This window comes from Rousettus aegyptiacus, unplaced genomic scaffold (genome assembly GCF_014176215.1).
Source record: "Rousettus aegyptiacus isolate mRouAeg1 unplaced genomic scaffold, mRouAeg1.p scaffold_m13_p_5, whole genome shotgun sequence".
Lineage (NCBI taxonomy): Eukaryota > Metazoa > Chordata > Mammalia > Chiroptera > Pteropodidae > Rousettus > Rousettus aegyptiacus.
This window is the reverse complement of record NW_023416308.1, coordinates 41,336,042-41,357,443: the sequence shown is the minus strand read 5'-3', so window position 1 is coordinate 41,357,443 and position 21,402 is coordinate 41,336,042. Positions and strand designations below refer to the sequence as shown.

The 21,402-nt window shown below is 36.7% G+C and overlaps 1 protein-coding gene across 2 annotated transcripts in view; it reads left to right on the top strand.

Annotated features, from left to right (window-relative positions):
• The first annotated feature begins 24 nt into the window (after positions 1-24).
• Positions 25-21,402, top strand: part of RNF214 (ring finger protein 214) — a 41,358-nt gene continuing 19,980 nt past the window's right edge. Inside the window, exons 1-6 of one of the 2 annotated variants that reach the window (XM_016134893.2) lie at positions 25-129; positions 1,625-1,740; positions 3,824-4,334; positions 5,017-5,076; positions 7,042-7,182; positions 9,681-9,820. In XM_016134893.2, the coding sequence (XP_015990379.2) occupies positions 1,628-1,740; positions 3,824-4,334; positions 5,017-5,076; positions 7,042-7,182; positions 9,681-9,820 (965 nt within the window). In that variant the 5' untranslated portion in view covers positions 25-129; positions 1,625-1,627. Of the gene's footprint in view, positions 130-270; positions 1,741-3,823; positions 4,335-5,016; positions 5,077-7,041; positions 7,183-9,680; positions 9,821-21,402 lie in introns of those variants that run through there. The other variant, XM_016134894.2, reaches the window with a different exon arrangement.

Below are 21,402 nucleotides of genomic sequence, written 5' to 3'. Positions count from 1 at the left end.
TCTCCTATCTCAGCCGAGCCTCGCCCCCTCTGCTCCTGTCGCCGGAAGTGGGAGGTGTTGCGCGCGGGACCGCGCTCGACCCCTCCCCCCGAGGCCCGGCCGCCCCCTCCCCCCGCTCCGCCCGCTCAGGTGCGTCCCGTCCCTCCCCCACTTCCCTCCCCAGGGCGCGGCGCCAGAGGGGTGTGCGGGGTGGGCGCGCGGGCGGTGGGCTGCGACGTCGGGGCGGGAGCGGAGGTGGGGGGCGTGGAGGGTGCCGGGAGGATGCGGGCGGGGGTCCTGGCCTAGAAGTGGAACGGGGGCTGGCCAGCGGGTCGGTGGGCCGAGGGGAAGGTGCGGAGGGGCTCTGGCTGGCGGGAGCGGCCAGCTTATCTAGTCTCCTGGCGGAAGGCGGCCGTGTCCACTCGGTGCTGCTTAACCCCCATTGTCCCCTTTGCGTCCCCCCTCCCTCTCCCGCCCCGCTCGCGTTCAATCCCCGAGGCCCCGTATCGCTGCCTCGCTGGTGGTCGCCCCCGAGTTACGATGCGGAGCTTTCCTTGGCACGTTTGATTTTCCACCCCACGCTGCAGCCCGCAGCTCAGTGTACCTGCCGCCGACCTTTTGGGCTCTCTAGCGCAGAGCTTGCATGTATGACCCATGTCTTGTCGTTTTATTTGTCCTGTCCCATGGGCTCTGTTGGGGCAGGATGTTTACACTTAAGGGAGCAGTAATGGCGATTTGGGGTCCATTTTCTCCTATGAGCTTTGTATAATGGGAGAAACTGAGGCCCGGGGGTCTCTGGCCTGTGGCCGAAGTGTTGACAAAGACCGGTATCCTATGCGTTCTTGCCCTATGCGTTCTCGAAGGTTCAGGAGTGTACCTATGATACTATTAAAATCAAAACAAGAATTTAAACTAACCCTGTGTTACACCCTTCCCCCAATATATTTTTTCCCTTTCTTATTACCATTGAAAGCCATGAGTTTGTCCTGAAACATAAAGGATGACCTTTTGATGCAAGAAAGTAATATGTCCCAGTTTTCTTACTTGGATTACCCTTTTTCAGCTCATTTTCATACTAGCGTAACCAAGATTGTCGTACTCCCTTGTAGTAACTATAGAGTCTACTTTCTTCAGTCACTGCTTATCAAAAGCTTTTCGTTAGTGGAATGCACACTGATAGATACTGGATTGCCTAGCATAATATTGCTTTTTTCTCTCACATGCAAACACTTCCTCAAAACTTCTTAAATTAATGAATTCCGTAAAGTCTTTCAAAAACAGGATATTGTTGAAACTATGGCAAAAAAAAAAATGCATTAGGTAAGGTAGGTATCTGGATCATTTGGAAAATTCTCACAGACTACTCTGCTGTAAATTACTGTATTTCTGCCAGAAGTTAAAAAGCTTTGCCCTAGATATTTGTAAAAATATGGTGATTCCTGAGGATTGATATGAACTACTTAACTGTATGCAATGGCTGTATTAATGTCCTACTGGAGAATACTCTTAGGTGTTTTCTCCTGTAGCCCAACTTTGTGTTTCTCTTCTGGAACAACTCTGTCATGTTGACATTCTGAGGAGGAAAGATAACATTTGTTTTAAGAATTTGGAACTTGTAGCCTGTAATTTGTTTCTGAATGCACAGAGCATGATGGCCGCGTCTGAAGTAGCTGGTGTCGTGGCCAATGCCCCCAGTCCTCCGGAATCCTCTTCCAGTTTATGTGCTTCCAAATCTGAGGAAGGTCTCCTAGATGGTCTAAGGTAACGTGTGGATTCTTGGCTGGGAAGATTTTGTTTGGGTAATGGGCTTTTGAACTGGGCTTCTTTTGGAAGTATAGCCAATCTTTCCTCTTTTTTGACTGTAGTGGCAGTACACTAGATTAAGTTTTTTAAAGGTAGACCGTCTGATCTATATTTATATTTTTGATACCTAAGACAGTATCTGACACTCAGCAGACATGCTAAATGTTTGTTGAATAAATAGAGTAGAATACAGGGGATCAGACGCATCTAAAAATGCAAATATTTCCCTACTCTATCCTACATGGATTGTATATTCATTTTACTGCATGTTTATGTGTAATGCATATACATAGAGATATAAATCTGTTACAGGGATATACATACATACATGCATGTGTTTACATGTCTGTTTATAGATAAATGGATAGCTTTGGTAATATGACTCACCGCTTTATATATATATTTTGCCTTCCATCTGAACTCTCAAGGGCAGGAATTATGATTTCCCAAGATTGTATCTTACAGTGCTCGACACATTGTTATGTATGATGCTGTATTAAATTGACTATATATTCTACCTCAATTTATTTCTAGAGTACCTAGGACTTAATACAAATAGGTAACACTGTACTAACAGCTTTATATAAACATTTAATCCTTACAACAATCCCAGGAGGTAGGTGCTAATATGATTCCCATTTACAGGTGAGGAAACAGACATGAAGAAGTTAGTAACTCGCCAAAGGTTTCCAAGCTGTTTTGGAGTCAGGATTTGAACCTAGGCTTGTCTGACTCCAGATTATTTAATAAATATTTGTTTAAATGGAGAGAAGTTTGTTAGTGAATGGGTAGTGGAGAACAATGTTAAGTAAGCCTAACTACAAACTTGGATCTTCATTTTATAAATAAAATCAGCCACATACTACTAGTAATAATATCAGCTAAGGTTTATTGAGTGCTTATTACGTGCCAGGCACTGTACTAAATAACTTCTTATGCATTATCTCATATAATCCTCAAAATAATCCTATAAGGTAGTAATATTACTTCTGTTTTATAAATGAAGTTAAGTTACTTGCCCAGAATTAAACAACTAGTGAAGAGCAGAGTCAGGATTCACATCCAGGTACTATGTCCAAATTTGTAATTAAGTGTCCCCCCAACCCCTCAACTCCCAGCATGGAATCAGCGCAGAGTATTTATAAAGCTTTTTTCACAGGGTGCTATCTCAGTTGTTATATTTTGAATAGGTATTATTGAGGAAAGAAAGGCACAGTGACCTGAAGCCTCAGTCAGTGCTAGTTTGCAGTGCTTAATGAGTTGACAAAATCAGTTTAAAAAAGATAAAGAAGTTTAACACAGATTCAGTTATTATTCCTGGGTGAAATACTTAGAGTTATGAATATTGGATGTCATTGTAAATAGGTTTTAAAGATCTCTTTAAAAACCAATGTGTTAAAGCCTGTGCTAAACAATAAAACAACTATCCCAGTGTTGTACATGTCTGACTTGTCTCGGTTAGAATTTTTACTGGCAGCTTCAGTTTTGAATTCAGAGTTGTCTGTACTTCAGACTACTTGAAGTAAAGATGCTATGCTCTGGAAAACTGTTGGAAGAACCTAAAAAGTGGTTCTGGTCAAAGTTATGTATAATGAGTTTGAGTGAAAATTAGTTTTGTGAAACATGAGAGAATAAAAACTATTTGTAAATTAATATTTTAGTAAAATATTATGTGTTAACTAAATTAACACATGCAACTAAATGAAAGATTCTCACTAGCATTAGACTATCTCATTTGTATCCTTAAACAAATATTTATTCATATTGGCCTAAAAATTTTTTTGGATCTTTAGAGTTATTACATGTGATCATTTACTATAGACTGTCTTCAGAACCCAGGTTCTTATAAATATCAAGCTATACTCCCTGCATATGAGGTAAACATTACTGGATAAAAACTTAAGTTCCCTTTCATTTTGATAATTTGGGGGCTTATATGGTGTAGTTTTATTCTTTTAGTGGTTATGTTAAAAGTATTATATGTTTAATCCTCTTTAAGATTATGTGAAGAGAGAAACCTTTTATCTTATGTTTTTGATAGCCCCAAAGACCCTGCACAGAAGCACAAGAACTCACCTCTGTCGAGTGTAAGTAGCCAAACGATAACCAAGGAGAATAACAGAAATGTCCATTTGGAACAACCAGAGCAGAATCCTGGTCCGTCAGCAGGTGACACTTCAGCAGCGCACCGGGCGGTTTTAGCAGAAAACTTGATAGCCACAACCCTTTGTCTTTCTGGCGGTGGGTCTCAGTCTGATTTGAAGGACGTGGCCAACACAGCAGGAGAGGAGGGGGACACGTGCCTCCGGGAGAGCCTCCATCCTGTCACTCGGTCTCTTAAGGCAGGGTGCCATACAAAGCAACTTGCCTCCGGGAATTGCTCTGAAGAGAAATCCCCACAAGCGTCCATCCTAAAGGAAGGTAGCAGGGACACAGGCTTGGATTTCCGACCTGTAGTACCTCCAGCAAATGGGGTTGAAGGAGTCAGAGTGGATCAGGATGATGATCAGGATAGCTCTTCCCTGAAGCTTTCTCAGAACATTGCTGTACAGGTCAAGTATCAAGTTTCTACTATTCAAATGGAATTTGGGCTTTTTTGTTTGTTTGTTTGTTTTTGAGGGTAGGAGACATTTCTTCATGGTTGGTAGAGAACTACTGTCTCGTTTTTTTACTGGCAACTGCGATCCTATTTCCATATAGTGCTATGTGATGACCTCATCCTGGTGTTTGATAAATAATAAAGCCAGGAGCCATTGTCTAATTGTGGTGTCTAGGAACTTTATGATCTACATATAATCTCCCACTGACTAATTGGTGAGTGTAAGTCATTAGCATTTGTATTTCCCATCTTGGTCCTTGCAGGAGAAATCCTTGTTAATTCTCTGACCTACATCTTAGAAGTACAGTGTATCCTGCCTTCTAGTGACTGGTGTGTTTTGTTGTAGGAGGAAGGATGGGAACCATAGGTTGTAAAAAGCAAAATCTTGTCTCAGACTTGAGGCTGCCTCTCCATTCTTTGCTGGGTCTTGTTCAGGTTATTTTGTGGGATAAATGCTTACTCCAGTGTGGATGCCAATGTCTATTTGTCAGAACTACAGTGCTTTTCTTGGTATGAAGTCAGTAAGGTAGCTTGCTAGTTACTTGTGGCAGATTTCTAGGTAGATGTACTAAAGTAATTTTTCCTTTTAAAATGTCACTGAACAGTTCTGAGTATAATTGTTTCTTTCTTTATAGACTGACTTTAAGACAGCTGATTCAGAGGTAAACACAGATCAAGATATTGAAAAGAATCTGGTAAGTACTTAAACTGTCATGGTTAATATATGATATAATGAATGAGGAAGGTCTAGGAGCATACCTCATTTGCAAAAGGTGCAGGAACCTCCAGGGAAGGAAGAAGTCATCTTTTCTTGAGCACTTACACTCAGCACTTTACATAGAGTATTTATTTTTGTCTAAGGTGTGGTTTGGATGACTATATAGCAATTGAAGGGGTCAATTAAGAAGTTAAAAATACATTCTAGTATCAGTCCAAGGCAGGAGTAGAAACTGACAAGCAATTTTGCCAAAAGAGGCCCAGGGTTTTGTTTTATTTGGCTGTGTTCTTTTGGGTGGTGGTGTGGCTCACAGTCTTTAAAAAGGCAGTAGGACTAGGTAGGTATTAGGCTTAGTGGCAGTACAAGAAACTTGACTCCTGTTTTATTTGCTACCATTTTCACGCATTTATGGTAATAGTCCACTGCCTGCATTTGAAATTGTAACTCCTTGTCCTTAGAAATTAGCCACTGATAAAACAATATATAACAACCCTTTGGCTTGTTAAGATGAGATGGATTGAATCAAGTAATTTATTTTTTGCCTGTAATTATCTATACTAATAGTATGTACCTTAAGACTTCTTTTCATGAGACCAGTGTGTTTTTTCCCATTCTGGTTTTCTAATGAATCGTCATGAGCAGAGAAGATACCATAAGGAAGTAAAGGGAAAGAACTATGGTTAAATAAAAAGAATTCTCTAATCTGTTAGTTTCATTTATTGGTTCTTAACTTTTCTTTAACATTTCTTGAGTTAGGGTTCTCTTTCAGAATCTTTTGAAAACTTCGAATTCTCATCTCAAAAAGATTTACACACATACTCAAGCTTGCACACACGCCAATTTCAGAGTGTTCAGAGATCTCTAGGCCCATTCATAGACCCAGTTTCAGAATTGGTATAAAGATGTAATACTGAGGAGTCATCTGTTAGGGCAGCCTTAATCACATTTTTGTACATAAACTAAGGACTAGCTTATCCCAAAGCTGAAGTCCCATCTTGAGGGCTTATTTTTTATTATCAAAATTGATGTTTTTCCTTATTCACTTCTAAAACCTTCTCTTTAAAAATAGTTACTTTTTAATGAAAAAAAAATCAGTTTAATGTTCTCACATTACATTTTATATGGGCTACCTTGTACCAAATGTGTTTTAAATTGACCCTCTTTAAGTTTTAGTATCTCTTTGAAAGGTAACCATTGCTTTTCTTGATTTACTGATATGAGGGAGGCAGAGCTGAATTGTGGTCCTTCTACTCCTTGCCAATTTGTTCAATCTGAATCGTAAGTTCCCCAGACCTCTGTGGGTCTGTCCATTTTCAGAGCTAATGACCAGTAAGAAATCGTATTTCTGGATGCATTTTGGTAGATGATCTATTCTTTGTTTTTGCCCATTTTCTTCTTTCTCTTTGTGGATGGTGAATGCCTCCTTCTTTCCTAGAGCAGGGATTGGTAAACTTTTTGTCTGAAGGGTTGGTTAATAAATGTCTTAGGCTTTGTGGGCTGTGTGGGCTCTGTTGTAACCTCTCCGCTCTGATGTTGTAGTGTGAAAACAGCTTGTAAGCCATTGGCTATTTCTCTGTTCCTGTAAAACTTTTATTTATAAAAACAGGCTATGGATGAATTTGGTCATAGGTTGCCAGTCCCTGCAGTGTTGTACAAAGAACTTCCTGTAATGATGGAAATGTTTCATATCTGTGCTGTCCAGTATGGTAACCACTTGTCACATGTAGCTACGGAGCATTTGGAATGTGGCTAGGTGGCTGAGAGGCTGGAATTTAAATTTTCTTATTTTAATTAGTTAAAATCTATATAGCTACATGGGTAATAGTTGTAGTATTAGGCACTGCAGCCATAGAGCTGTGCACAGTGTCATGAACAGGCACCTGGTGAATGTTTCTTGCAATTAAATTTGGGAATTACACTTTTCTTCTGTTGTTATCAATAGGATAAAATGATGACAGAGAGAACTCTGTTGAAGGAACGGTATCAGGAGGTTTTGGACAAGCAGAGGCAAGTGGAGAATCAGCTACAAGTGCAGTTAAAGCAACTTCAACAAAGGAGAGAAGAAGAAATGAAGAATCACCAGGTATTCTGCCTATGTTAAAATTGTGAATAAGTAAAGCCACAGTCCCTAACCAAACTTTAATTTTGTTTCCAAATTAATAAAAACAGAAAAGCAATATTTAAGTTTTTAATGGTTATCATAGAATTTTAAGAGTAAAAAGAACCTTTGAGGGCGTCTTGTTCAAATTCTCACTTTTGTTTTAGTTCAGCAAGAAAGGATTATTTATTTAATATAGTTTGTTTATGTAATTGACTGTCTACCTAGGAAATCATTTGGTTAGACTCATCATATTATATTAAAAAATACAGTTCTAGGTAGATTTAAAATCTACATGTAAAAACCAAAAATATTTTAAACTAGAAGAAAATTTAGAATATTTATAAAACCTCAAGTTGTAAGAGGTCATTTGAAGCCAGACAGAAAACCCAGAAGCCATAACAAATTTAATCAATTTCACTACATATAATTAAAAACTTTTGCTATTTCAAATTATGCAAAAAGCAGTAAAAAGGATCAATATTAGAATGAAAGATAATATTTGTAATCCATCTGATGGAGGGTTTAATATCCATGACATTCTGAGATTCCTAAAAATTCATGGTAAAAGTCAATCAAAAGAAAAACCAGGAAGGGTTATTATGTTAGTTCTCTGTTGCCGTGGTAACAAATTACCATGAATTTAGTGGCTTAAAACAGCACAAATTTATTATCTTACATTTTTGTAGGTCAGAAGTCCAACATGGGTTTCATTGGGTGAAAATCTAGGTATCGGCAGGAGGAAACTCTAGGGAAGACTGCATTTCCAGCTTCTAGAGGCTGTTTGCATTGCTTGCCTTGTGGCCCTCTTCTCCATCTTCAAAGCCAGCAATGTGGCATATCAGACCACCTTTTCCTAATCACACCTTGATCACAATTAGAAATGGTTCTCTATTTTTAAAGACCCATGTTGTGATTAGATTGGGCCCACCCAGATAATCCAGGATTATTTTCTCAATATTAAGATCTTTACCTTAATCACATCTGCAAAGTCTCTTTTCCCATGGAAGGTAACATATTCACAGGTTCCAGAGACTAGAATGTGGACATATTTTGGAGGAGGGGAGACTACTATTTTGCCTATAACAGTTACATTCTTGAGTTAGAACTATTGACAGTATGTTTAGGTCAAGTAAAAAAAGCAGGATGCAGAATGTATAGTTATAAACAGTAATTCACAAAAAAGGAAAAGCACATGGGTAATAAATATATGAAAAGAAGCTCAGCCTCACTAGTATTCATGCACTCATTCATTCAGCAAATATTTTTTGAGTTCCTGATTGAGGCTCTGAAGATTTAGTGGTGAACGAAACACAGTCTTTGCCTTTGTTGAATGCTTATTCTAGTTGGAGGAGTCAGTGAAAACATTAAAGAATGTGAGTTAGGGAAATGCACATTACAAATATTAGATACCATTTCTCCTCCCCCAAGAGACTGGCAAAAATGAAGTAAGTTGTTAAGAGTATGGAAAAAATGAACTCTCTTCAGACATTGGTAGGAGTTTGAATTGTAACATCCTTTTTGGAAAAGTTATTAGGAATCGTCAGTTAAAATTTAAAATGTACATTTACTGTGACTTAGTAATCTCGTTATTAAGAGTCTATTCTGCAGAAGTAAAAGTTTTTGTATGAAAGTGTAGACATCTAGAGTCTTTATTACAGGATTGTTTATAGTTTTAAAAAAACTGGAATCAACCTGATGGACTCTTAACAAAGAATGGTTGGATAAATTGGTTCTATACACATAATGTTAGCTATTTTTGAGTTAGAACTTTTGACAGTATATTCATGTTAAGTAGAAAAAGCAGGATGCAGAATGTATATAAAATGACCTTGTTTAAAAAAACAAAAAGCAATGAAGTACATGATAGAAGTATACCTGTATATATGTGTGGATGGAGAAAGATGTAAAAGTAAAAAACAGTGAACACGTTGATTACTTTATGGGTGGAAATGGTATGAATTAGGGGGTGACTTGACTTTATCACTTTTTTATTTGACTTCTTACTATGAAAAATATATAAATATAATTTTATTAAATAGTAAAAAAAAAAAAAAAATCTCACAAATAACAAAGTAGAACCAGAACAAAACAAAACAGGACCATATTTGCTGGAAATAACAAACTCCTACCCAATGCAAAAGTGCCTTTCTTAGCATTCTTGACAGGTGTTCATTCAGCCTTTATTTGCATACCAGTAATGGAGAGCTTACTGCTTCACAAGGTGGTACATTCCATTTTTCAAAAGTTGTGATTATTAAAAATTCTTTCTCCTGCTGCATTGAAATCTGCTTTTTTTGTAATTTTCTTTCTTACATCTAAATACTAGTTTTTGAAGCTACTCATCAACCAGGTTCTCTTAAATTCAATTTGAATTTACTAAAGTCAGTATGTTCATTTGTAATCGTTGAAAATAACCTTCAGACTGAAAGAACTAATCTGTTTCCTTCATTTTCATGTGACTGTAATTGTGTGGGACTCAGGAGATATTAAAGGCTATCCAGGATGTAACAATAAAGCGAGAAGAAACAAAGAAGAAGATAGAGAAAGAAAAGAAGGAGTTTTTGCAGAAGGAACAGGATCTGAAAGCTGAAATTGAGAAACTTTGTGAGAAGGGCAGAAGGTAAATGATGCTGTTGAGAATAAAAACCCGATGTGTATGTATATGTGCATAAGGGCCAGTCCTGTTTGTGTTTCTAGTTTCTTTCAGTCTAATTTTTATTTGAAAAAGCGCACAAATAAAAACCTCCCAGTGATTTTAGGTTTTCAGCACCCTATGTTAGGTTCAGTAAAGAAAATTTCAGAGATTCATTAATACTTTGAAATAATAGCAGGTAATTGTTGGGTTTCAAGTTTGATCAAGATATTGATATAACAAAATTTTTTTGATATGCATCTAACACCTATTTTATTTGCTTTATAACCTGATTTTTTTAAAGTTTAGGCTATGAGAATACTTCGATTATTGTTATGGTATTCAGCACCAAAAGCAAACTTCAAACAGTAATGTTGTAATTTGTTTGGGAAGAATTATGTAGTGGATCTATATCCTCTTCTGGGTACTGTAACAAGAGCAAGGTGGTCATAGAATTTAATCAAATTTAAAATTTTCCCAAGTTTCTTAATGGGAACTGTTTGGAAATAAAAATAGTTGTGAATACTGTTGTGATTGTATTTAAATTCTACTAAAATGCATTTTTGTTTATCAAGCAAACCTTGGCTTGCTAATGTATCAGAGTTAAGTGAAAAGTAGCAAACTCAGTTGCTGAATCATTTTCCAGGTATGAAAGATGGTAAGTGTCAAAGAGCAACATGACTAAGAATGTTTGGGAGAAGGCTTCAATACCAATCACTTGTTCTGTTGAGAATCTAGTGATAATGATTGCTCATTTGTCCATGATGATTCATATGTTAGCAGTTACGAAGAATGTACTAGGAGAACACTACTAGGTTTTATTATTGATCAAAACAGCTACCACCGTTACCACTCAACATCAACAGCATGGCCTCTGTTATCATCTTCACAGTCTTTCTGGGAAAGATGAAGCATAGACAGGTACATGTAAGCAGCTTAGCAGAAAAAAATTTCAAGAACAGAAGTCGGGAAGCTGAGTCTGTAATTTTACTCTAAGCTTCATGAAAGATTTCCTTTTGATGTGTGATATCTTCTTACCACTTGATTGGGAAGCTACAAGTGATGATTGATACTAACAAGTTTACTGCTTGCAGTCTTAAAGATCCAGCTAGGTTTTTTTTAGGTATATCACGGGTGTTATGAATGATGCTTTCTGTCATACTTTCTGTTAAATGTGGGATTCATTTTTCCAGAAGTAGTGGAAAAAGTGTTCTGTGTGTATCTGTGTTCTAGCGCAGGTTTTCTTTAGCATTCCATTATCCATAGGAATTGTGGGCACAAAGATTTTGGTCATTGTATTTTCTGCTCAGGCTGTCATAACAGTACTGCACACTCGGTGGCTTAAACAGCAGAAATTTATTTTCTCACCGTTCCACAGGCTTGAAGTTCAAGATCAAGATGTTGGCAAGGCTGGTTTCTGGTGAGACCTCTCCTCTTGGCTTACAGACACAGCTTCCGTCTTGCAGTGTTCTCACATGGCCTTTCCTCTGTATGCATACTCCTGTTGTCTCTCTTCTTCGTATAGGGACACCAGTTCTATTGGATTAGAGCCCCATCTTTTTCTTCCTAATGACATCATTTAACTTTAATTACCTCTTTAAAGGCCCTGTCTCCAAATACAGTCACGTTGGGGCTTAGGGCTTCAACATATGAATGGGGGGGGGGCACAATTCAGTAAATAATGATCATATTTATTGTTCACAGCTCTTTCATTCATTCAGCTAACCTTTATTGAATACCTACTATGAGCCAGACAATATGGATCTAGAGAATAAAAATCCCTCCAAGAGCTTATTGTTTAATAGGGCAGATAGGTAAATAATCAGATAATTACAAAGTAGCACAACGATGCTATGATAGGGTAGTATGAAACATTTAGAAGAAGCATGTAACCTAGACTAGGTAGAGGGAGTCAGAAAGGGCTTCCCAGAGGAAATGATCCCCAAATTGAGTTCTTTTAAAAGATAAGGGGGAACATGACCACCAAGTGTGTCATCCTTGATTTGATCCTGGGTTAAACTATAAAGGACATTTTGGAATAATTAGGAAAATTTGAATATCTACTACATATTAGGTAATAATACCAGTTAAATGTTTTGGGTATGACTTTGGTATTGTGTGTTTATATAGAAGTTGTTCTTAAGCAATAACTTGCTAAAGTTTCAGGGCTTAAGTTTCACAATGTCTGTAATTTTCAGATGGTCAGAGAGAGAAGTAAAATAAATGTGGCAAAAGTATAACAGCTGGTGAATCTAAATGAAGGGCATATGTTCATTGTACTAGTCTATTAACTTTTTTTTGGTTTGAAACTTTCAAAGAAAAAGTTGAAGTGGTGGGGTAGATAGAGGGAGGAATTAGCCAGGCATAGAAAAGAGAGAAAGACATTGCAGGCTGGGGGGGCCCACAGGGAGAATAGCAACTGAGCTGTGATGTGGAGAGAAATGAGGCTAGTAAAGTAGTCAGAAGCCAGATCACAAAAGGCTCATATACAACCTTAGGGAGCTTATGGGTTGTTCCCCTTATAGTAAGATATATTGAAGGATTTTAAGGGAGGAGAAGTAACAAAGGATGAGATTTGCATTTTGGATGGAGGACTTTGGCAGTTGAAAAATGGATTGGAGTAGTGTAGAGAATCCTTTAGGAGACTCATCTATCAGGGCCTAGGTTAGAATAAAGGCGAGACGTGAACATGCTTGTAGGACACTAGGAGTAATACTGTAGATGTGCAGGGAAAAGTTAGTAACTCCCATAGTTCTGGCTTGGCAAATTGGGGTTCTTTTATAAGATATCTTATCTGTTTTACTCATATTACAAGTTTCAGTTTAAATTCTACCTCCTTTGTGAAATCTTCCTTACATTTCTTCCAAAACTAGTTTCTCCCTCCTCGGAATACCTCTACAGCTCTCTGTCCATTTAGCACTTATTTTTATACTGTACTCTACTTTTTTTTTTTTTTCACTTATGTGTATCTTTGCTGGCCATTTATTGTAAAGGCTAAACTTTTTTTCTGTGTATTATAAAAATAAATTTTATTCTTTTGTGTTCTTTTATGGGACTCATTCAGAGCTATATATATGATGATTATTTGACAAGTATTCATTGAATCACTGGATAAGAAATTAAGAGAATTTCACAGTGATATTATATAAAGATAAATTTAATAGAATTCTGCTAAGTTCTTTGCACTGTTTTGACATAGTCACTGTGTATTTTAATGTAATTAAAATTTTAAAGTAGACATCCTGAATTGACCTCCACCTCACAGCTCAGTTGCTATTCTCCTTGTAGGCCCCCTGCCTGCAATGCCTTTCTCCCTATTCTTTGCCAGGCTAATTCCTGTATCTACCCCCACCACTGCAGCATTTTTCTTTGAACTTTTAAACAACAACAAACAAATCAAAATTTCAGGTTAGTCATGTATTTTTTTTCCTGGACACTTGGCTCCTTTTTAATGAATGTTGTCTTGATTTTTTTGGGAACACTAGTTCCCAGCTTGTGTCCTTCAAGATCATTGCTAGCATTAGAAAAGTGAGGCTTCCGTACTAGTGCTCTTCCAGGGCAGAACTGCTTTTTAAGCTCCTTGCCTTTGTGACTAATCAAGAATGGCAGCAAGTAGGGCTTTTCCAGAATAAAAGATGTTGAGCTTGCACTTTAAATCAGGGGTCCCCAACCCCTAGGCCACTTACTGGTACCAGTCCTTGGCCTTTAGGAACCGGACTGCACAGTAGGAGGTGAGTGGCAAGGGAGTGAAGCTTAATCTGGATTTGCAGCCACTCCCCAGTGCCTCAGCTCCACCTCAGATCATCAGGCATTAGATTCTCATAGGAGCACCTGTCCCTGGCGCCAGAATGGTCGGGGACTGGTGCTTTAAAGGACATCATCAGTTGATTCATAGAAGTACTAGATTAGAACAAGTAACAAAAAAACTGCAATATCAAGCATAGTTTTTTTTTTTTTTTTTTAATTTTAATGCTCTGAGCTTGCCTGATGAACTCATATGATGGAGTGATAAGTAGGAGATCAAGGGGATTATTGTTGGAAGCATTACTTTGGATGTGATACAAGAGTCTATGCTAAACTGAATTTAACAAACATAAGGATTGATTTTGGAAATTTCTCCTCAAATGTTAGTTTATGTAACTGGTATGTTTTGAAGTCCTAATAGCTTGTCCAGCAATCAGTAAACCTAGTGAGTGTTTCTTAGGTACAGTAGCAGTGAGTCAGGCTGTTGCAACATCCCGTATTTTGACCACAGCCTTCAGTCTTCGCAGCTTTCTGTCCCATTCCCAGTAATTCTACACTTTGACCATATCAAGTCCTCTTTCTTGTTCAATGACCTCACTCTATTTTCTACTAGTCTTTCAGCTCTCTGGAAGCATTTTTTTTCCTTAGCCAGCCTAGACTCGTGGTTCATTACTTTAATTATTGCCTTACCATTGCCATAAATTCTCTGATGTCTCTTTCTTTTCATTCTTCTGTAATACTCCAGTCTTGGTCAGGTCAGTCACCTGACCTCTATACCTTGGCTGCTGAGTGCTGCTGGAGAAAATAATACAACTGTGTATCTTGGGGCCAGAATAAATTTATGACTTTCAACAATTACCTTGATTTTCAGGGTTCCCTCTTCCTCTGAAGGCTGTTTCAAACTTTTGCCTCTCTTTCTAAACTTTCTGTTTCCACCATTTCTCTCCTTAATGTTAGCACTGGAAAGATAGAGGCCATCAAGTAAAACTTCCTTTAGTTTCCTCACTATCAATAGACACATCCATCTTCTCTTCCTGTCTTTGTGTCTGAATCTAAACTTTCTACTTGTATGTGATTTTAATTCACTTTCGCTTCTACCATTTCTCTGTAGTGACACTACTGTCTCCTCCAGTGCCTAAGCGGAATAACTTGGGGTCATTCTAACTTCCTCTCCCGTAGCCCCTTTCCACCACATCTACTTTTACCAAGGTCTGTAGATTCTTAATATTAATTATCCCTTTCTCTTCATTCATTCTGCCACTGTTGGTTCAGATTTTCATCAGCTAGATTACAGAGGTAGGCTACTAAGCTTTGCCTCCAGTCTGCCTTCCTTCTCATTTATATAGTGTACTGCTACTGTAGAAGTCTTCCTAAGATATCATTCTGATAATGTCATTGCTTAAAATCTTTCATGGTTGTATACAGTTTTTAGGATAATAGTTCAAACTCTTTAGGTTAATATAAAAGACCGTCAGTTACCTAGTCCCCGTTTATGTTCCAGCCATATCTTTTATCACTCCCCAAACCACCATTTTGGTTTATACCTAGTACTACATGCACTTTCCTGAATTCACAGAAAACTCAGCCTGTAATCTTCCCTAGAAACCTTTCCCAAATGCGCCCTTACTCCTCCCCTTCACACACCCTGACCATTTAGACGACTGCTCCTCCATACTAACCTAGCATGGTGTGTATGCCTCTGTCTTAACACGTACCTCTGATGGTCTTTTTTTTTTTTCATTCGAATGCTTCCTGCATTATATAGTTAGCTTCTTGAGGGCAAGTATTTCAATTATCTATTGCTGTGTAACAAAACCATCATAAAACTTAGTGTCTTAAAACAAGAGTAATTTATTATTCCTCAAAATTATTCAGGTTGATTGGGTCTCTGATGATTCTACTAGTTTCCTTTGGAGTCATTCCTGTAGTTGCAGCCAGATGGCAGCTGGGGCTGGAACCTCCAAGATGGCATCATTCATATTTCTGGGAGATACTTGGAAAGTTGGGCTCGGCTGGGATACTGGGATGCCCAAGTTGTTCTCATTCTTTCTCTCCATGTTGTCGCAGGGCTTTTTCTTCTCCAGATTGTCTTTCCAGCAGAGGAGCCAGATTTCTTACTTGGTGGCTCAGAGCTCCTAGGAGTATAAAAATGGAAGTTTCCAGGCTTTCATAAGGTGTAGTCTTGGCACTGGCACAGTGCTACTTCTGTAGCATTCTGAGCCTCAGGCCCAGCCCAGATGTAGTGTTGGAGGGGACTGTGAAGAACGTGAACACCAGTAGGCCTGGTTCATTGGGAGGGGTCCATCTTTGGAGATTCAATACCACAGCAAGTAACATATCTTATTTAACTTTTTCTGCTCTGCATGTATTAGATAAAGGAAATCTTAGAAGGGACTCATAATTAGAGATGTTTAGAAATATGCAGGATGAATTATGGGGAGAGACAGAGACCAAGACATCGACCAGCAAGCTCTTACAATATAGTTAGTTTAAAAGGATCTTTCTGAGACTAGCGGTGATGGAATGAAGAGGAGGAAATGGATTCAGGAGGAGTCGACGTCTTGATTATTTTAAAGATTAAGTTAGAAGGAGAAGTAAAAAATAACTTTGTTGTTTTGACCCGGATAACTATGTGCCATGTGGATAGTGATTGGGAAGTGGAATTCCAGTTCTTAGTTTTGTGCTTAAAATAATGATGACATGGGGCATGGAAGTTAAAATACTCAGTAGGCAATTGGAAATGGGAGACTTGATTACAGAGGAGATGCTATGTCTTGAGTTGGAGTTTATTCCATAGAAGTGATAGTTGAAACAATGGAAGTGAATTTTCTGTGGGAAAAAGTTTAGGGTAGGGCTCAGTTCTGAACCCTTAGGTATACCTACAGTTTGGGAGTAGAAAGAGGAAGAGAAGGCAAAAAGAATAATCACAGAAAGAAGGGAAACAGTTTAGAATAGCAGAATAGGGTTTCAAAAGAGAAGATGATTCAAGTGTCAGAAACTGCTGGGAAGTAAATGAGAACCAGGTCTGAATAAAGGCCATGATAATTATTGAGTGTAACCAATAGATTTTTAGGCAAGAGAATTAAATTATTGGATTTATACACTCCAGTGTTATTATGAACATTTTCAAACAGTAGGAGAAGCTGGAAGTTCTATATGTACATAAACAGTTACCACCTATATTTAACAGCATTCTGCTAAACTTGTTTTAGTAATATCTTTTCATCTATCCATCTCTTATTCTTTTATTTATCAATCCATCATATTTTTATGTGTATTAGAGTAAGTTGCATTCACCACTAATTTTACCACTAAACCCATAAACGTGTGTATTATTAGCATTAAATATTATTTCCATTTCCTTTCTTTTAGTAATAAAATGTATATGCAGTTAAATACATAAATTTCAAATGTACTATTGAATGAGTTTTGACAAATGTATATACCTGTGTTATTTAAACCCAATAAGATTGTAGGGAATACTACTGTTAAATCAGTGGTTCTCTCATGTACCTTCCCAGTCGGTCCCTGTCCCCACTTTCCCAAAGGCAACCACTCTTCTGATTGTTTCACCAGAGATTAATTCTGCATGTTCTAGGATGTCACATAAATGAAATCATACAAATGTACTCTTTTGTGTAGGACTTATTTCTTTAACATAGTGATTTTTTTAAAAATAAATTTTTAATTTTTTATGGTGACATTGGTTACCGAAATCCAGTAAGTTTCAGCTGTACACTTTAATGGTAAGGCATGTACATATTTACACTGTGTGTTCACCTCCCATAGTAAATTTCTTCCTTTTGCCACATATTTGACCCCCTTCTCCTTCCCCTTCCTCCCCCACCCCTTACCCTCTGGTAACCACTATTCTATAGTCCATGTCCATGAGTCTCTGTTTGTCCTGTTCATTTGTTGCTTTTAGGTTTATATCCCACATGTAAGTGATATTGTGATTTTCAACTTTTTTTTTCTAGCTTATTTCGCTTAGCATAATTATCTTGAGGTCCATTCCTTTTGTTGCAAATGGTAGTATTTCATCTCTCCTTACGGCTAAGTAATATTCCATTATATATATGTATCACAGCTTCTTTACCCAGCCATCTATCATAGGACACTTTGGTTGATTTCATGTCCTGGCCACTGTGAATAATGCTACTGTGAATATTGGTGTGCAAGTATCTTTTCGGATATGAGTCTTCTTTGGGGTAAATACCCAGTAGAAGGATCGCTGGATCACATGGTAGATTGGTTCTTAAGTTTAACATAGTGCTTTTGACATCCATTCATGTTGTCTCTTTTTTATTGTTGAGTAGTATTCCTTTTGTTAATATACCATAGTTTGTTTAGCCATTTTGTTGATGGGGCATGTAGCAGTTTCCAGATTTTGACTATTATGAGTAAAGCTGTTAGGAATATTCAAGTGCAAGCCTTTGGGTGAACATATACTTTTATTTCTCTTGGATGAATTCCTAGGAGTAGAGTTGCTAGATTGTAAGGTAGGTATATGTTTAGTTTTATAAGAAATGGCCAGATATATTTCCAAAGTGGATGTACCATTTTGCACTCTGCCTACAATGTATGAGAGTTCTTTCTGGTTGATTCATATCCTTGCTATTCAAATGGTTGTGGAGTGATATTTCATTGTGGCTTTAATTTGCATTCCCCTAATAACTAATGATAATGTTCACTTTTTCCATGTGTGTGTTGGCCATTCATATATCTGTTTTTTCAAAAGTGCCCAGTGCAAATTTTTGGCCCCTCTTTTTTCTTTTTCTTTTTTTTCGGTTGAGTTTTTGGCTTTTTGTTAGTGTATAATAGAAGTTCTTTCCATGTTCCAAATATAAGTCCTTTTTCAGTTATATGTTCTAAGAAAATTTTCTCTCTGACTTAGCTGTTCATTTTTTAATTGCATCTTTTGATGAACAGAAGTTTTAATTTCAGTGACATCTAATTTATCAAGTTTTCTTCCAAAGTTATTGCATTCTCTATCCTGTCTATGAAACCTTTGTCTACCCAGAAGTAGCAAATTTTTATGTTTTCTTATGGAAGCTTTATCATTTTAGCTTTTATCTTTATGTCTTTGATCTATCTCGGATTAGTTTTTCTGTAGGGGTTCAGGTTCATTCTTTTCCATGTAGATATCCAGTTGTTCCAGCACCATTTGTTAAGAGACTTACCTTTCCCTGTTGGATTTCTTGCCGTATTTGCCAAAAAGCAAATGAGAGTATGAGTCATTTTTATAAATAGTAGGTCTGTTTCTGATTACTAGTCTATTGCATCGTTATATTTATCTTTATGCCAGATCGGACTGTCATAATTATTAAGATTTCATAGTAAGTCATAATGCAAAGTCTTCTGCTCTTTTTTTCTAGATTGCTTTGTATATTGTAGGTCCTTTGCATTTTCATATATATATTTTAGAAGCAGCTTGTCAGTTTTTACAAAAACAAAAACAAAATTGGTGATAACACAGTTGACTTGAATCTATAGATCAACTTGGAGGAAATTGACATCTTAATAATATTGAGTATTCCAATCCATAAATGATATACCTTTGTTTATTTAGGTTTTTAATTTACGTTAGCAACATTTTATACTTTTCAGTGTACAGGTCTTAGACATCTTTCTTTAAATCTCTAGAGAAATTTATTCCTAAGTATTTTATGTTCTTTGATACCATGTAAGTAAAATTTAATTTTTTAAAAAATAGCCAATTTCTTCTTGCTAGTATGTAGAAATATAATTCATTTTTGTTTATTAACATTGTACCTATTTTTCTAGATTAGTGTATTAGTTGTTTATAGGTTCCTTAAAATTTTCTACTTACAAAATCATGGCTTCTGTGAACATATAGGTTTATTTCTTCCTTTCAAGTCTTAAGCTTTTCATTTCTTATAAATATTATTGCACTGGCAAGGGTCTCCAGTATGGTATTGAATAAGAGGGGTAGAATAAACATCCTTGCCTTATTCCTGCTCTTAGGAGAAAATGTCCAATATTTTACCATTAAGTCTGATGATAGCTATAGGATTTTTGTAGATGTCCTTTATCAAATTGAGGAAGTTCTCTTCTATTTCTAATTTTCTGACAGTTCTTAGAATGGATGGGTGTTTAATTTTGTGAAATGATTTTTCTGCATCTATCGAAATTATTAAATGATTTTTCTCCTTGGACAAGATAAATTGTTTTTATATATTGCTGGATTTGTCTTCCTAATATTTTTAAAGGATTTTTCTATCTTTGTGTATGGAGGCACATTGGTCTGTATTTTTCTGATTTTTAAAAATATATTACTTGCCAAGAGGGTGATGTTAATATCTCTATGATTATATATTTTTCTTTTTCCTCTTAATTCTGTCAATTTATGTTTCTTATATTTTGAAACTGTGTTGTTAGATATATATACATTTATGATTGCTATATGTTCTTGGTGAATGGTTCACTTTATCATTGTGAAATGTCTCTATCTTGGTCATAATCTTTATGTTAAAGTGTGTTTAATGTACTATTAATATAGGTACTGCAGTCTTCTGATGCTTGCTCTTTATGTGTTGTATATTTTTCCATCATTTACCTTCAACCTATCTACACTTTTATATGTCTTGTAGACAGCATATATTTGGGTCTTTCTATCTATTCTGACAAGCTGCCTTTTAATTAAACACTTTGGTCTGTTTATATTTAATTATTGATATGGTTGGATTTAGGTCTCTTCTTTTACTATGTAAATGGGATATTAATTCATTGAATATTCTTTAGAATTCTGTTTTAATTTGGTCTTTTGTCCCCCAGAATATACATTTGTTACCTAAATTCACTGGCAACATGCATCATAAAGGAAAACTGCATGCCTGCTATTTATGCTGTATCAGAAAGCCTTGTAATTTTCTTGGGTAGAGTATTTGGGAAATTTTCATAGTCTTAATTGTAGAAATTTAGAACTATCCCTTAGATTTTTAAAAAATCAAAAAATTTTAGACGCAATATACATGAAATAAAATGCCCATATTTTTAGTTACGTTTTGATGAGATGTTACAAATTGATCACACATGTAAACACTAACACTATCAAGGTATAGCATATACCCATTATCTTAAAATGTTCCCTTTATTCTTTCTCAGACACTGTTCTTTCTCCCATTCTCAGGTAAATACTGATTTGCTTTCTGTTACTGTAGATGACACTTATCTTTTCTAGAGATTTATAACTAGCTTCTTTCACTTGAGATATTTTTGAGTATGTTTGATGGATATGAACTCTAACAATAGTTAGTTCCTTTTTTTAAGACTATATTTTCAGAGCAGATTTAGGTATACAGCAAATTCTAGAGGCAGGTAGGGATTACCCATATACCCCCTACTGCGATACATGCATAGCCTCTCCATTATCAACACCACTCATTAGAATTGTATATTTTTTTACCAAAGGTGAACCTACCTTGATATTATCGTAATTACACAAAGTCCCTAGAGTGCCTTAGGGTTCACTCTTGGTGTACATTTTACAAGTTTGGACAAATGTATGATGACATGTATCCATAATTATAGTATTATAGAGTATTTTTCACTGCCTTAAAAATCCACTGTTGCTCTGCCTATTCATGTCCCCTTCCTACTATCCCCACCCAGAAACCACTGGTTTTTTTATTGTCTCCATAATTTTGCCTTGTCCAGAATGTTGTATAGTTGGGATCATACAGTGTGTAACCTTTTCAGATTGACTTCTTTCACTTAGTAATGTGCATTTTAAGTTTCTTCGTATCTTTTCATGGCTTGATAGCGCATTTCTTTATAGCACTGAATAATATTCCATTGTCTGGATG